The 16,725-nt window shown below is 46.2% G+C and overlaps 1 protein-coding gene across 1 annotated transcript in view; it reads left to right on the top strand.

Annotated features, from left to right (window-relative positions):
- Window positions 1-12: 12 nt before the first annotated feature.
- Window positions 13-16,725, top strand: part of CSUI_004149 (phd-finger domain-containing protein) — a gene marked incomplete at its 3' end in the record, with an annotated part of 18,053 nt that continues 1,340 nt past the window's right edge. Inside the window, exons 1-7 of the mRNA XM_068064344.1 lie at window positions 13-2,215; window positions 3,306-3,578; window positions 4,395-13,381; window positions 13,776-14,121; window positions 14,651-14,700; window positions 15,535-15,820; window positions 16,380-16,713. Of these exons, the coding sequence (XP_067923680.1) occupies window positions 50-2,215; window positions 3,306-3,578; window positions 4,395-13,381; window positions 13,776-14,121; window positions 14,651-14,700; window positions 15,535-15,820; window positions 16,380-16,713 (12,442 nt within the window). The remainder of the gene's footprint in view (window positions 2,216-3,305; window positions 3,579-4,394; window positions 13,382-13,775; window positions 14,122-14,650; window positions 14,701-15,534; window positions 15,821-16,379; window positions 16,714-16,725) is intronic.

Here is a 16,725-nt window from a genome sequence, read left to right as displayed (position 1 = left end):
GGGGGGGGGAGGGCATTCGAAAGGCAGTAAAGATAGAAGAAAAGCAGGAATGAATACGCATAATCAACCATCGAGTGGGAGCGGAAATCCGAGCTCCTCTTCTTCTGCTCTAGATTCTCATTCACCAGGAGGTGGAGGGGGGACTTCCTTACCCCTCCTTGAAGCTTCCCAAGTCCAAGATCTCTTATTCTATCCACCTGTACGTGTGATTGATGCTCCTCCTCCTCCATACTTTTCTTCTTCTACTACTATGCATGGACAGACCCATCGCAAGTATCCTCCTAGTCATAGCCTCATGAATTCTCAAACAATGAGTAGTACTTCTATCTTCAAAGAAGAAGGAGGAGATGGTCTTCCTTGGTATCCTGGAGAGAAGAGTGAGAATCCCCAGCAGTCGTCCTATCGTTCTTCAAAGCTCCATGGCGACAGCATCTCTACCAAGCACCTCGATGTGTCTTCTACCCCCTTCTTAGACGGTGGAGATGAAGAGAGAGGAGGCAAGGGACGCGGAGGAGGAGAAGCGGAGCATGGAATCCACCGTGACGGACGTAAGCGAGGGAGTGGGCGTAGCCAATACAGACAGGAAGGAGGCGAGCAACAAGAAGAAGAAGATGACGAGGATGATGATGTAACGATCATCACGGCATCCCATACATCTTCGAGTCAAGGCTCAGATTTGCATGGAACTCATTCCTCCGAGAAAAAGTGCTATTCAACTTCTTATGCGATAGATGTTGAAGATGTACTTCCCTCTGGACTAGGAGGAATAGCAGGAGAAGGAAGGAAAGATATGAAACATCTGCTTCCCGGTGATAGAAATCAATACAACCTCGGTCATCCTTCTCGTATCAAGGCCCAAGATCAGGATGCCTACACGAACCATATGATGCATTCTTCCTATAGAGGAGGAGGTGGAGGAGAAGGCTCGGCGTCTTCATCTACGAACGTGTTTAGTAGTCAGAGTATGTATTCGGCTCATCATAAGAACGAATCTATAGGAACGGGAGGAATGTATGAGAATGAAGGATACTATGGAAGAAAGACGAATGCGTATGAGAAAGAACTCCATGAGGGAAAACAGATGATGAACTTTTCTGCAACATCTTCTATCACATACAGACCCGAGATGATGGCATCGTCATCCGCTTATCCTCCTCCTTCTTCTTCTACCACTCGTCAACATAATAGCTATGGAGACGGTCAGAACAGTATCGTATCCGGAGAGAGACGCGTAAATCACCAAGGCCTATCCTCTTCGCCCCCTTCAGGAGATAGACAAGATTCAATGAAGTCAAGAGCCCTACTCGAAAAAAGCAACGGAGAAGGAGACAGTTGGTCGACAACTTCGATGAAGATGATCCCGAAGAAAGGTTGCGGGAGTGGAGATTCTAGGGGAGATGGAGGTGAAGGAGGTGTGAACAAGCATAACCTTCATCCACGTTGTCTCCCTCTTCCACACTCGAAAAGAGCTTATGAAGAAGATGAAAATATCTTCAATTATCCCAATCCATCGGCTTATATTCGGAGAAAACCATATACATTCTCAGATTCTTCTGGTGATGAAGGTCCCCCTCCTCCTCTCCCACCTGGAGGAGGCGAGTCATCTTCATGTGTCTTTTTTTCTCAATCGATATCAAATGCTTCCTTCTTGAGAACAGATCGAGAAGGAGCAGGAGAAAGACTCGGAGAAGGAGATCGCCGTCATGATCCTCATCATCATTATAGGAGTCGTACGACAAGTCCTAAGAGCCACAGTGGTAGCAGCCGAGGTGGTAGTGGGAGTGGTGTGAGAACCTTAGGAGGAGGAGGAGGGGGTGGTCTGGGGAAGGGCTATAGTAGTAAATCGACCTATCCACATCAGAATCCAGGCGTGATGGGAATGTCTCCTGACCGGAGAGACGAGATAGAAAGAAATCGATTCTCTTCTTCGTCTTTCACAGAAAGGGGAGCAGGAGGAGAAGGAAGAACTGGCTCCGCACCTCCATCATCATCGTCTTCAACAGGAGGGAGATTCTTAATAGGAGATCTCTTAACGAACAGCCAGTCAAACTTCTTAGCCAGTAAAAACTATTACAGTAAAGATCCAAGAAAGAGATGTGTTGTACGTGTCTTTCCTATTCCAGGCTTAAGTGTAGTCTTAAGAATTCCTGTATGTGCTCTATGTGGCTATGACGCCTTCTGTCGTGGTGGAGGTCCTGCAAGAAAAACGGAAAAGGTAAGAAAATCTCAAGACCTCTTCTTGTTACCGCGTCTTCTCTTCAATCTCTCTTCTCCTTCTCTTCACGTTCTCTCCATCACCATTCATTCTTCCACGTCCAGACAGAGCGGATGACTCACATATAGACCTGCTACATATATATATGTATTGAATGTATATGCATATATGTATGTGTATACGTGTATGCATGCAAGGGTGTCCATGTATTTTCCTGTCTCCTCGAAGAGGTTACTGAAGACTGCGTCAGGTCCCTCCTCTTTGTGTTTCCTTCTCTCTCTATGTAAGTCCATGTGAGGTAAGTCATACGGCCTTACCTCATCATATACGACAGTGATACCCCCTTCACTGTGCTCGTTGTCTTTCACAACACACATCTCTGTCCAAATCTTCATCGCAGCGAGCACTATCTATCTAGAGATAGACAGATAGATAGATTACAGAGAGATGAATCAAAGACAGATGTAGAGGCCACAGATAGGTTGATTAAAAATAGATAGATATAGATAGACGCGAGTGTATATCTGAGAGGGTTACGTATTTGAGAAGGAAAAAGGATGCGATGTAAAAGCCTTGAGAAGATAGTAGTAGACATGACAGCTAGCCATTGCCACACATGACTAGATTTTTAGTTCTTCTTTTCTTGTTCTTCTTTCCTTTTCCTCTCTCTTCCTTTCGTCTCGTGATTCTTTTCCTATCCACCGACGTCAACCGACAGCTCTTACCTCCCCCCTCCTTCTCTCATCTCTCTTGTCTTTCATCTCCTTCATTTTCACTCCTTGTTCTGCTCTCCGAATGTCCCCCCCTATTCTTCGTGTTCTTTCTCAATCTTTCTCTCTTTCCTTCCTTCTCTTTGTATCTTTGAGCCTTTCTTCTCTTCTTTCATCTCTTTTCACATATTTCCATCCATTCGTATTCATCCACTCTACATATAGTCATTCTTCATCTAACTTGTCATCTCTTTGTTTCCCATTCCTCTTTCAGCATGCTCATCTTTTCTATCGTCTTTTCGTCCCTCTTAAACACCCCTCTTATCTTCTCATATGTCTCCTTCTGCTCCTTCTGTGTTGTTCTTCCTTCCTTGGCTCAGAAAGGGGTGTGGACACATATCCGATGCGCCCTAAGCTTGAATGCTCTCATAACCCATCGCGTCTCCTATGAGCTTGACGACTCGCGAAGTCGATTGCGCTGTATCGTCTGTCACCACCAAGGCCCTGCGCCAGCTCGTTGCGGCCATTCAAATTGCACTCGATCTTATCACGTTAGCTGCGCGACAGCTACGCCGGGGTGTATGCTAGACTGGGACTCTGGTCGTCCTCTTGTCTTCTGTAGTCAGCATGCAAAGAATAAGGCTCCCACCTTGGTAAGATAAAGACAAGTTGCTCTGCTCGTGACAGTAGGCGGGTCGCTTCTCCAAGAGGAAAAGCAAGGGAAGAAGAGAGAGGGAGAGTCAGATAGACATAGAGAGACATGGATGACCAGGTAGAACGATAAGAATCATGTTGGGAGGGAGAGAAGGATTGGCACAGGCGTATGATGGTAGTGTGTGATGAGTGTGGGAACGCTATAGATGGTAGGGTGTTAGTTAGTCTATCTAGCTAATGCTGAAGGACTCCTCTGTGGAATGACACATATGACGAGGAGGCTTCATTTCAAAGATAGAAGAGGCTGAGGGGTGATTGCTTGTAACCGAGCATCTCTTCTCTTTTCAAACCACTTCTCTCTCTCCATGTCTTTTTTCGTCAAAGGCTGAAGAGAGAGAAAGCAAGAGAGAGAAACTCTCTCGTAGCTGTAGGCCAGTTGTGTCGATAAACAGAGGATGGCGAGGCGGGACCAGACGTTTTCGCCCTAACAAGGAAAGGATGCTTTTCTCATCAGGACCAGAGCCACACAAGTGGAGAGCTCGTTTCAAGATATATAGATACATAGATCAAAGAGAGATAGATAGATTCAATATGGATTCAAGATAGATGGGTTAGAGGTAATTAGATAGATAGACGAGTTTGTTTCGGGTTCGTCGTATATTCGGACATGAATCCGTTCAGTTCGTGTGGCTTTATAGTTCTCACAAAGGGTCAGTCAACCGTGCGATTTCTCGTCCTTCCTTGTGTCGGTGGTTATGTACGTTGTTTGTCTTGTGTCTGTTTCTTTTCCTTTTCCTGGTCTTCGTTTCTTGTAGATCTTAAGAAAATTCCAGGCAAATCGAGAACGCGAGGCAGTGAAGAGACGTATGGAAGATACACCGGTCGATTCGTTAGGCGACTTGCTTCTTAAGGGAGGAGGGACAAGTAGCAATAGTACAGCTGGACGCTTTCCAAGCTCAGGCGGAGGAGGAGGAGGCGGGGGAGTGTTCTCTTATCTCTTTTCAAATTATGATGGTGTCTGTAGTCTCTTTTCAGATCTGTTAAGTTGTTCTGAATTCTCATTACCACCTTATCCTCACCCGTCTCCTCTCTTTAATCTTCCTCCTTCGAATTCTGACGTCGATTTCTTCTCTTCGTCTTTGCCATCTTCTCCTCTTTCTCCCTCTTCATCGTTTCATCTTCCTTCTCACTTCACTTCTTCTGGCGACTCCCAACTTCCCACGACTCCTCTACCACCTGTCATACCTCCTCCGCCTATAGCTCCACCGTCTTTACTAGCTACATGGAGCTCCTTAGGAAGCGGCGGGGTGGCTGGGTGCTCTGTAGGAGGAGCGAGCGGGGGAGAGAAGAAGAAAGATATGAAAGAAGAAAAAGAAGAGGAAGAGAAGGTTGCAGCAGTAGAAGAAAGAGAAGAAGACGATAGTAATCTGGAGAGTTCTCGAAAACAGAAGAAGGAGGGGGACGGGGGTAAGAGACGGGAGAGCTGTGAGAAGAGGACCTCGAGTTCTAGTCGATCGAAGAAGATGAAGATACAGAAACCAAAGAGAAGTGAAGGAGAACAAGAGGAGAAGGAGGGAGAGGCGAAGGAAGAAAAAGAGAGAAAGAAAAAGAGGGTGACAGACATGGTGGAAGAGAATGACGAGGATGATGACACTAGTAATGAGGAAGAGGAAGATGAAGAAGACCTTCTTCTCGAATCTCAATTTCTCTCAAAGAAAGCAAGACATCGCAAGCGTCTTATTATAGCTGATAGTACGGATTCGGACGAAGAGGGCGAGGCCGTTCGCCGCGAAGGAGGAGGAGGTCGAAAGAATGCATCTTTGCACCAACAGAGAAAGGACAAGGGAGAAGAAGAGAAAGAAGAGGAGGAGAAACGACGAGAAGAGAAGGAGAGACCTCGAGAAGAAGTCATGAAGAATGAAGAAGAAGAGATTTCTATTGAAGTGCCTGTCGAGACAGACAAGAAAAAGCTGGGAGAGGATGCTTTCAACAATAAGCAGAAGAGAGATGAGAAGGCCACCCCACAACTCTCTTATGAAGATCTCTTAACAATGCCAAGTGAAGAACAAGATAAACACAAGATAAGAGACTCTTCTTCTTCATCCTCTTCTTGTGACGATATGATCTCTGCTACGTCAACCCCTTCTCTTTCTCCCGCTCATCATTCTTGCTATCCAGGACATTCACAGATTCGCCCTTTGTCACAGAGTGAAAACGACAGAGTAGAGATAGAGGAAGATGATAAGCGCATGACCAAGAGAATGGAGAGTCAGATGAAGGAAGAAGGACAACCACAAGAAGACACCTCGTTGAAAGGGGAACCATATAACACAAAAACGCCTTCTCCTCCTTCTCCTCTTCAGCTTCCTCATGCCGTCTCCCCGTCTCTTTGCACCTTGTCTGCCTCGCGTGGTCATACCGATGATCATGGAGAGAGATCTCCATCAAAGACGGAAGAAGAAGAAGAAAAGCCTTTCAGTTGTTTACAGGGAGGTAACATGTTATCTTCGCCTTCTATGAATGGTATTCGTCAAGGCCTGTCTAATCAGAAGAAGGTCGGAGGGTCTTCTTCTTCAAAAGGAACTATTAACGGGGAATCGACAACGGTTAAGGAAGAACAACAACAACAACAGGTCGTAAGAAGCGAAGAAGAAAGACAGAAGACGATGAGAGATTCTTCATCGGATGTGAACGTCCTTCATCCTCATGAGGAGATGCCACAGAGAAGATCAACAGGGGAGGTTGAAGATGAGGTGGAAGTCCTTCTTTCCTCATCTTCAATACCATCATCTCCTCAACCTCAGGTTAAGACGGACATAGGGGGGAGACTTGTACCTACTCAAGAGCCCTCAGCAGCAGCAGGAGAAGAAGAAGGAAAAGAAGACGGCGAGGAGGAGGAAGATGTAGTGGTTGAGCTAGAAGAGGAGGAAGAAGGCGAACAAGAGATGTCGACTTATGCCCCAGGTAGTAGTCGAAGACACAACTCAGAGAAGACGATGAAAGATGGAAGGAAAGGAGGAATGAAATCTATTGCAGATCATCAGCATAGTTCCCCTCCGCATCATAAGACATCAAGCGAAGAGCAAAAGACCATCTCTCCTTCTAAAGTCATATCACGAGGTAGGCATTCACAACAGCAGCTGTCTCCTTCGTCTTTTTCTTCTTCTTTATCTTGTCCCTTGATCTCCCCGCCTTTATCACCGTCATCCCTATCAGAAGGACCAGGGCAGAAAGCTTTCCAACGTCTCATTCATCCCTTGTCTACACCTCGAAAAAAGTCGAGGGGTTCTCCTCCGTCATCTCCGTCAGCAAACACGTCCTCCTCTCCTCGGTCAGACAAACAGACAGGACGTAAGAAATCTCAAGAAGAAGAAAAGGATGTCATAATGACGGAGACGTCACCTTCGCCTCTCGCCTCTGTGAGGAGGACGTCTTCTGGAAAGAAAGGAGAAGAAAATCAAGATAAAAGAACGCTTACCGTTCCTTTAGATTCCTCTGTATCTTCTCCTTCTCGTGGTGGTCTTACTCGCAGTCATCATGAGAATCTGTCTTGTCCTTCTTCGGCATCTTCTCCCTCTCCTACCATACATAGAGGAGGAACAGGTGCACGTTCTGAGGGTTGCGAATCTCCTTCAAAGAAAGAAAGCCGTCCAAGTCTGCAGAGTAAAGGAAGAGAGAGCGATAAAACGGATTCCGATAAGAGTAGCAGTAAGAAGTTAAGAGCATCATCAGAAGATGATGTAGCCATGAAAGCAATGACTCCTTCTTCACCTCAAAGGAAAGAAACCCATGATATAGTGAAGAAGACTGTTCATAGTCATAATAGTAGTAGTAGCATCTTTAGTGGTAGGAGTCCACATCACCCTGTGCCTATCAAAGTCTCGCGGAATGAATGTCTTGTATCATCTCCAGGATGCATCCAACAAGATACAGCAGCTCAGAACTCTCCTTCTTCTTCTCTCAGTCACCATACGGTCATGGCTACCACCACCACAGAGAAAACCCATGCTATGACAAGGAGCTCTCCCTCCCCTCTTCCTTGTTCTTATCTTCAATCGGCTTCTTCGTCGGGGACCTCTGCAGCTTCTTCTTCTTCTTCCTTATCTCCTCAAGGGAAACGACAGGGAATTAAGCAGGATGGATTAGATGAAGAAGAAGATTCAGCAGCGATTTGTTCTTCGTCCTTACCATCTGATCACCAGGGTTCGTCTGCATCTCGTCCTGCAAGAAGCTCTCTTCCTCTACCACCTCCTCCTCCTCCTTCTCCTTCAAAGCTCTATGCCTTGGGGGGTCAGAGAGATATAGAGGTGGTCATCTCTCCTAAGGAAATCTCGCCTTCTCCTTCTCCGTCTCCTATGAGAGATAGTAATACTTCAGCAAGTCTTCTTTCCATACACCCCACTTCCTTTCAGGCGAAAGCTCAACAAGTTCCTCTTCCCACCTCTTCTTCTTCTTCATCACCAACAGCAGGAGGCTTACCGGTTGCTGGACGTCCATTCAAGAGACGAGGGAGACCTCCCCTACATAATAGATCTCAAGGTGTTTTACATCATCCGAGCACTTCTTCTTCCTCCCATACGAAGTATTCTTCATCTTCATCTGTCCCGGCGTATAAAAGCTCTCCTCCTTCGTCGTTCTCTAGCCGAAACGATCATCAAGGAGATCACCACCACCCCCGTGGCCACCTTGACGCCTCTTCCTCTTCTTATTCTTTCTCTTCTTCTCACCATAATAGTCAGAATCCTATGAAACCTGTTTCTCCGTCTATAGGACGACGAGGAGGGGGAAAAGGAAGCGCAAGTATAGGAGGAAGTCATGTAAGAAGAAGATTACGTGTGGGCGGTAGCAGCAGCAGCAGTAGTAGCAGCGGTCATCATGTGAGTTCTTCGATGAGCTTGCCATCAAGAGGACCAGGAGGTCGGTTTCTACCCAAAGTGGCAGTTGAAGGAGAGGAACGATCATCCACGATCTTCTCAACGGCCACATCCACCGCAGCCATGATGATGTGGAATCTCTTCTCGAACTACAGCACCAGCAACAGTCCACATCATCACCATCCTTCCTCGGCTTCAGATGGAACAAGGCAAGCAGCAGGCGGAGGAGCCCCCTTATCTCTCATGATCAACCCAGGCATGTTTGATGAGCATGCCATCTCCACCACAGCCTCTTTCTTCTATCTGCAGTACCCAAGTCTCTATAGTAATAGTAGTAGTAGTAGTCATAGTACGTCTTCTTCTTCTCCTCTATATATGACAGGAGGAGGTGCAGGAGGAGAGCACCATCAGGGGCACGAGTTTGGGAAAGGGTCACCGGGGAGTGAATTGGTGAGTAAGAAGATGATAGGAACAGGTCCAACAGGAGAAGGAGGGAATGTGATGGATTCCTTCTTAGGAGCAGCAAGCCATAAGAATCTTTCCTTCTTACGTCAGTATCAATATGAACTTCTCCAATTTCATGCACGTGTCATACAACAGCAAAAGATGTTCTTTGGAGACGATTATTATCTTATCGGCCTTCTATTTGGATCGATGATGACCACACCGATCCCCCCGTCTCTGTCTTCCTCTCCTTCTTCTATGATGGGGGGGGCGATGATGATAAGAAGTCCTTTCCTTCCATCTTCACCATCAGAATTCAACAGTAAAGGAAGTTCTATGAGAATGACTATGACAGAAAGTAACCCTAGGAGCAGTAGTAGTAGTAGTTTCTTTTCTTCGTCTTTTTCTTTATCGCTATCACCGACAAGCTCCTCATCTGCATCTTCTTCTTCGTCGCCATCTTCAACTGTAGCTACTTCCTCTTTTAGACAGTATCATTATCACTATCCTTCACATCAGCAGCGCCATACAAGTCCTCCTGCTGGAGTTCGAAGTCGTTTCATAGAAAGAGGGCAGGGATGGCATGCTATCGCTGGAAGTGAAGGTGGGAGGAGGATGACCATAGGAGCTGAAGGGGGGCAAGGCGAAAAGAGAGAAAGTCATAAAGCAACAACAGGAGCAGGAGGAGATAGGGTGACGACCACTACGACTACTGCTCGTGGCTATTCGAATCCCGTCGTGTTGACAGGAGCAGATAGGGCGGCTACGATGACTACTACTACGACGACTGCTGGCGGCGCAGGTGGCGGTGCTCATGCCTATTCGCATCCTATCGTGGTGGCAGATCACGCACAAAAGATAAATGCAGGAACGACGAATCCGACGTCGGGTCACCCCTCATTCTCTTCTCGAGAGGCAAGTGGACCTCTCCCTCCTTCTGTGGTGATGGAAGGAGGACAACAACCACAACAGGAAGAAGAAGAAGAGGGAAGAATGAGTGGTAGTAGGAGAAGTAGTAGAAGTAGGAGTCATGAGACAGGACATAATGATCAACTTTCTTCATGCAAGGAGGCAGGAGGAGGAGGAGAAGGTCTGAAGTTTTCTTCCTCCCAAGCTGATAGAAACACTCATGCTGTCATGTCTCCTCCTGATACAGCCACGAAGACTTCTAGTGCGACTGTAACTTTTCATGCTCCTATTGTATGTCAAAAGACACCCAGGACATCAAACAGCAAGATAGGGGAGACTGTCAATGGTCATATCTCTAGCGACAGTAATAGAAACGAAGATACGACCCCTACGACAGGAACTATGACGGACAGGAATCATCCAACCCTCACCACAGCAACAGCAGGAGGAGCCTTGGAGACCACAGAAGGAGGACTGAAAGAGCCTTCTTCCTCTTCTTCCTCCTCATCATCGTCATCATCGTCACAGAGAGACAGTTCTTCTGTGGGTCTGTCTTGTCTGAACAGGCGCACTCGTGTTGCAGATCATAAGACTTTCGTCGCTGTGAAGTCGCCTCCTCCTCAAAAAAGTACGGGTGACTCTAGAGCTCTACAGCTATCATCGGCAACATCTTTGCCTCCTCATCATCTTTCTTCTGGGGCCATCTCGGCCTCTCAGGACAACAAGACTCTCGCCAAAGGCAGTGGCAGGAGAAGTGATGCCATTCAAGCTATGATAGATCGAGAGAAAGCTTTCTTTCTATCTCCACTGAGTAGTATAAGAATGAACTCTTTAACAGATCTCGGGATCCCATCAGATATCGGAAGTGAGAAGCTCTTCAACTGTGCTTTTGCGGGGACGAAAGCCTCCCAGATCTTACAGGTGGATACCTACGATCGATTCCTAGCACGTCAGGGTCTTCATTCGGAAGTTCGACTTCTTGAAGCTCTCGAGGAACTTCTTCTCTTCTTCATTGTTCGAGGAGCCGGAGCGATTCATATGATGGTAAGTCCACATAAGCCCAAGAAGACAGCAATGACTCTTTCCTCCTCTTCTTCACAATCGGTGAAGGGAAATAGGAGAGAATGTGAGATGAGAGAGGACGTAAGAAGAAGACTAAGAAAGGTTGATGCTGTTGAAGATGAAGAAGAAGGAGACGTTCAAGAGGCTTTGAGAAGAAAGAGAAAGAAGAGCGGTTCCCATCATCGTTATCATGACGATAGAAGAGAGACTGATGTGGACGATGAAGAGAATCAGAGGAGATCTTCATCTGACGAAAACGACAGACAGACTGGGAAGGATGGAAAGACTAGAAAGGAAGATAGTCATTTGCCTGACATAGAAGAGGTTGAGATGAGAGAAGAGAAAGAGATAGGAAAGTCATGCAAGGGAGAATTCAATCTGAATGAAGAGAAGATAGATAAGCGTGCGATAGAAGAAGATGATAATAGTAGGGCTCCATATAAGACGAGGGAAGGAATCAAGCTGCTCGATGTTAAAGAGAAACAAGAGAGAAAGCTTGGAAGTCTGAGGGGTCCTTCTTCTCCATCCGTCTCATTAGGTATGATAGCACATTCTCGTCGCTCTATAGAAAAGCGAGGGTGTAGAATTGAAGGTGTAGGCAAGCTTGAAGAGAAAGGATGTATGATGGCACATATGACAGGCAGAAGAGAAGAACAAGAAGAGGGAAGTCTTCGGTCTCTTGTTCTTGCTGTACGCCGTTTGGCCTATGATGCTGAGCTCGACTATTACCTAAGGCACAAGACGCCTTATTACTATCGTGAAATTCTGCAACTCTCATCAACACTCTCTTCAAGAAGTAGAAGAGAAACACACTGTTCCATAAAGGATAAAAGCATCCATGCTCTTTCTCATTCGAAGGCAGGAGAAGAAGAGAATAGAAGAGGTGACGAGGCGAAGAAGGTTGAAGTTGCGAGTTCAACGAGAGAGCTTGTTAAAGAAAAAGAAGAAGAAGAAGGAAGAAAGATAACTGTGAAAAGAAATGAAGAAGATGAACAAACTCGAGAACTTCCACCGTGCAATAGTCGCACAAATAAAGAAGCTTCTTCTACTTCTCCCCCTCCTGTGACTGCGACGAGTACGAAGAAGACAGGGAGTCTATCTTCTTCTTCTTCTCTTCCTTTATCTTTATCTTTCCCTGAGTGTGTTCGTGATTTCAATAGAATTCCGGAAGATGCGAAGATGGGAAGATGTGAAGTTCTAGTGTGTTGTTTATGTGGGTCTCTTGGGAAGAAAAAGACCTCCGTGAATCCTCGAAAGACTAAGAGGAAGAAGCGCTTGTCTTCTTCTTCCCTTGTTAAGAGAAACCAAGGGCAGGACGAAGATCGAGAGAGTGTGTCTTCAAGGCGAGGAAGAGATAGAGGTGAGAGGGACGAAGAAGACGAAGATGTAGAAGAAATAGAAGATGATGATGATGATGAAGAAGAAGACGGTTCTTCTTCTCCCTCTCGCACCCCACGTCATAGTAGTAGTAGTAGTCAAGGAAATGCGTTTAACTTCCTCTCGTCTTCTTTATTACCTCTCCGCTCGTCACGTCATCGACCTTCTTCTTTTTCTTCTTGTACAAGAAAGACCTCGAAATCGTCACGCCACAAGACCACCTCTGCTGCCCCTCTTCATTCGCATCCTCCCCTTGTCAATCATATCACTCCCATTCCTCTTCTTACCTGTAAGTATTGCAATGTAAGAGTCTGTGAAGCTTGCTGGAATCAGACCGGTCGAGACGCTCCTCCTTCCTTTGCAGCAGTGAATACTCGAGGATTCAAATATTTCTCGAGTGATGGGAAGAAAGGCCGTGAAGATCGAAGTTCTCGCGCTAGCCGACTCCTCCTACGTAGGCGCCGAGCTGCCTACAGCCATCAGAGTCATACACCAGACAGAGGGGGAGAAGATCTTTCAGGCTCTGTCGACGATTCCGATACGATGACCGGAGAGAAGACGGATGGGACAGCGAGTAATCATACGAAGGGGAAAGGTCTAGGAGGAAGTCTTAAGAAGATGACGATGAAGCAGGAAGAGCTTCAAGAGACGGGTGCTCGTGACAAAGGGGGAGATGAAGAAGATCATGGCGAAGATCCTCAGAGTCTGTTGCCTGGAAAGACAACGAGAGGAGGAGGAGAAGGAATAGAAGGAGGAGGAGATAGAAAGAAGAATATCAAGAAGAAGATGGTCCTTGATGAAGAGGATAAAGAAGAAATAGAAGAAGAAGAAGAAGAAGAAAAGAAGAAGAAAACGTCATTGAGACGGAGAAGTAGTTGCTGTACAACGAGTGATATAGAGACGGTTTCTGAAGGAGGGAAAAGCAGAGGGGGAGAAGAGGTAGAGGAAGAAGATGAAGAGGAAGATGAACAAGAGGAAGAGGAGGAAGAAGAAGAGGAATGGACATGTGTTCGCTGTGAAGCAGTTCTCAAAGGCACCACACAGTTCAGATCTACGAGGTGTATTCTCTGCTCGCGTGGTGATGGTCTGCTTGTCCGAAGAATTCTTGAAGAAAATGCTATCGTCAAGAAACCCATGTAAGGAACTCTCTCTCTTTCCTATCCTCTTTGTCAGTTACCTTCACACCGACACGTCACAGCACTTACACCCTAAAGCATGACTTGAAGCTCCCCCCTTATCGTCATACGCAACAAGGGGGACAAGGGACGGGGACCGACCTACTCGTATAGATGCGTACGAGCCTACGAGAGATATGTATATGTATGTATACAGAAACCTCAGCCCATCTGTATGTATGTATTTAGAGAGAGAGAAACAGACATGCGTATATACATATCCACATCTATGTGTGTATGTATGTGTATACGTCCTTCTTCTTTAGAAGCCAGTCGTTGTGTTCTACCGTCGTTCACCTCTTTCTTCATCCATCGATTCGCTGTCATTTTGGGGCATCTGCTACCTTCTTTTCAGGAATTCTTCTTCTTCCTCTTCGACTTCTCGTGTCTCAAGCTCTACTGGGGGAACGTCGCCATCCATACAGCAGCACCATCCAGCTGATATCATTGTCTCTGTTTATACAAATGCTAATTCGAGTAGCGGAAGAGGAGGAGGAGGCGGAGGGACTGCTGGTGGAAAGGAAACAAGAGCGGGGGGAGTGAAGGGAGGGGGGGGACATCCAGAGCAAGAGGAGCAATGGGTCCATTGGTTATGTGCGGAATGGCTTGTCCCTAGTCGTCTTGCCTCTACAGCCACGGAGAACATACGAAGCATTCCTCGATCAGCTTTCGAGAAGCCCTGCTGCTATTGCGGTTTACAGGTGAGAAGGAGAAGAAGACGATGTGAATGAATAGAGAGGGAGAGAGGGTGTCTCTGTTGCAAAGAAAAAGAGAGATATCAGTAGTGGAGAAAGATCCAGAAAGGAACTCTTACCAACACTTCGGCAGCACTTTTGTATATAGAGATACATGCATAGGTATAAGAGATGTGTCGTGCTTGTATGTGATAGATAGAGATAGATACGTAGGCGGCTACATAGATGGACACCCCGTAGATAGAATGGAAGGGATAGACATCATGCGTCCAAGGTGAGTTGACATTCAAGTCATAGATTCCACCTGAGTTTCTGCTGCTTTGATCGCTATCTCAAAGATCTATTGCTTGCTGTATATGAGAGCGCTTCTTTTACTTCTTCTGTCTTATCCATCAGTCGTTTCTATATGCCTAACCTTCTTGTCTCTGTTAGCTGCGGGTGTGCTAGTTGTTCCATCCTGCTGCTATCAAACACACCGATACCGAGCATGCTTCCTCATTTCGTTGATCGCCTGTCCTCTGTGGTGTACATACAGCAAGGGGCAACCATTTCCTGCTGTTATGTTGGAGCCCGGTGCTCAGCCAGGTACGTCTTCGTATTATGCATTCTGCATGTAGGTATGTGTCTCTGTCTCTTCTTTCTTCCTGGAGAACTTTCTTTCTTCCGTCATGTCTTCAAAGACGAGGAATAATCTCTCACTTCTACTCTCACACACTCAGTCTACATATATGCTGTGTATTTATCTATCTAGAAGTATATGTTGTTTCTGTTGACGTATAACTATCACTATCTCTACCTTCATCTTCTTCATTGTCACCCCCCTATTCCTTCGCGATCTTTTCTTCTACTTTTCCAGGAAGTATAGGTGTCCTTTCTCTTCCCTTAATCTTTTTTCTTGCCCTTACCATCAGCTCCGATTGATGAGACAGACGACAAGCACGCGTCTATACAAGCAAAAGCAACAGCGTGAAGAAAAAGAACTAGAATTGTTCCCCTGTGAGATAGGTGAAATCTCTCTCTTTTGGGTTTACTCCTGGGCCTTTCATTGTGTGAGCTCATTGGACCTGTATCTCCATACTTGTGTCTCCATGAAATCCTGCATTAACACATTCATTCTCTTCTTCTTTCCCCCTTCTCTTAACTTCCGCATGACCGGCCTCTTCTCGTACCTCGAGCAAATGAAGCTCATAGCCACCCGTATTTACCTCCTCCAATCAGTCTCTCTTTCTTCTCTTCTTTCAAATCGAATAAGTCTCTCTCTCCGTCTCTCTCTCTCTCGCTCTGTCTCTCGTCTCTCTTTTCCTCGTTCTAAAGAAGAAGATTGAACTCAACTTTCATGCCTTCTTTCTTCCACTTGGGAAAAAGCAAAGTAGTTTCCCCTTCCCATGTGTATTTCTGTGTGTTGCTTTTTATCTTCAGCTTTCATGTATCATGTGCACGGCAAGTTGGATGTCGCCTGGAATCTCAGCGGCGAGCCAGCAGCTCCTTCGAGACGTATCATCACCACCACCATACATCAGGCTCCTCTAATGCTTTGCATAGGGCCTATTGCTTAAATCATACATCTCAGATACATCGAAAACTCCTTCAACAGAAGCTTTGTACGAAGAGTGGGACAACGGCTTATAGACGAGATACTCTCGATCTTAATCGTTTCTTTGATCCTTTACAATACTTCATCGCGGATCCAATCTCCGCTATCAAAGTAAGTCAGTTCGAGTGTCATGCGTCTCATGACGTCAAGTAGAAAGGCTGTCTCTTACTTGGAATACAGTGAGAGGGAGAGAAGAAAAGAAAGAAGGAGTTTATGAAGAAAGGAAACAGAAAGAAAGAAAGAAAGAATCATTTGTGAAGGTGGGGAGGTACCGTGGTGAGAGGGGTGTGCCTTTTTAATGCCTTCTTATCAGATGTACAGTTGTACGTATATCTATATGTATATGTATATATGCGACTAGACAAGCGTTGCCAGGTGGTGCGTGTGCGTTGTCGAGTGTCTTCGTACAGGTCGATCGATACGTACGCGGTTATTCGCTTGACTTTCAAACAGTCGTCGTTGTGATGGACAGTACTTTGATGTGCCCCGAGTATAGTATCGTTCTTTGCAAACCTGTCTATCTATCTATCTATCCACCTGTCTGTGCGATAATCTATCTACCTATCTGTCTAACTGTTTTGTCTATTTCTCTCTCTGTCTAGCCATCTTCCTGTGTGCTTTTGTGTCTTTTGAATTCCGGTATGTGGTGTTTGCTTCCTCCCATGTACAGCATCTCTTTTTGAACGGTATTCTATTCGAGCGAATTCCCCCTCCTGCCTTCCCAGCTGTACGTACACCCCACTCATTAGCGACAGGAGCTCTCCAATTATCTCGAAGCCCCACTGGGGTCAACCGTCGACTAGCAAGCGTCGAGGTCAAACGTTCTTCTTCTTCCTCTCGGCCATCGTCTTCTGCTTTGGCAAAATCTTCTTCTCGTCGTGTAGAAGGAGGAGTCACATCACGAACTCAAGGTGGTTCTGCAGATGACCGTCATCTTCTCGCAGGGGGGCGAAGTAGTCGGAGAGAAGAAGAGAGCTATTCTAGTAGCGGTGAACAGCAAGGAGGTCTGCCTGGTA

Source organism: Cystoisospora suis (assembly GCF_002600585.1).
Source record: "Cystoisospora suis strain Wien I chromosome Unknown contig_1888, whole genome shotgun sequence".
NCBI lineage: Eukaryota > Apicomplexa > Conoidasida > Eucoccidiorida > Sarcocystidae > Cystoisospora > Cystoisospora suis.
This window is presented reverse-complemented; position numbering and strand designations above follow the sequence as displayed.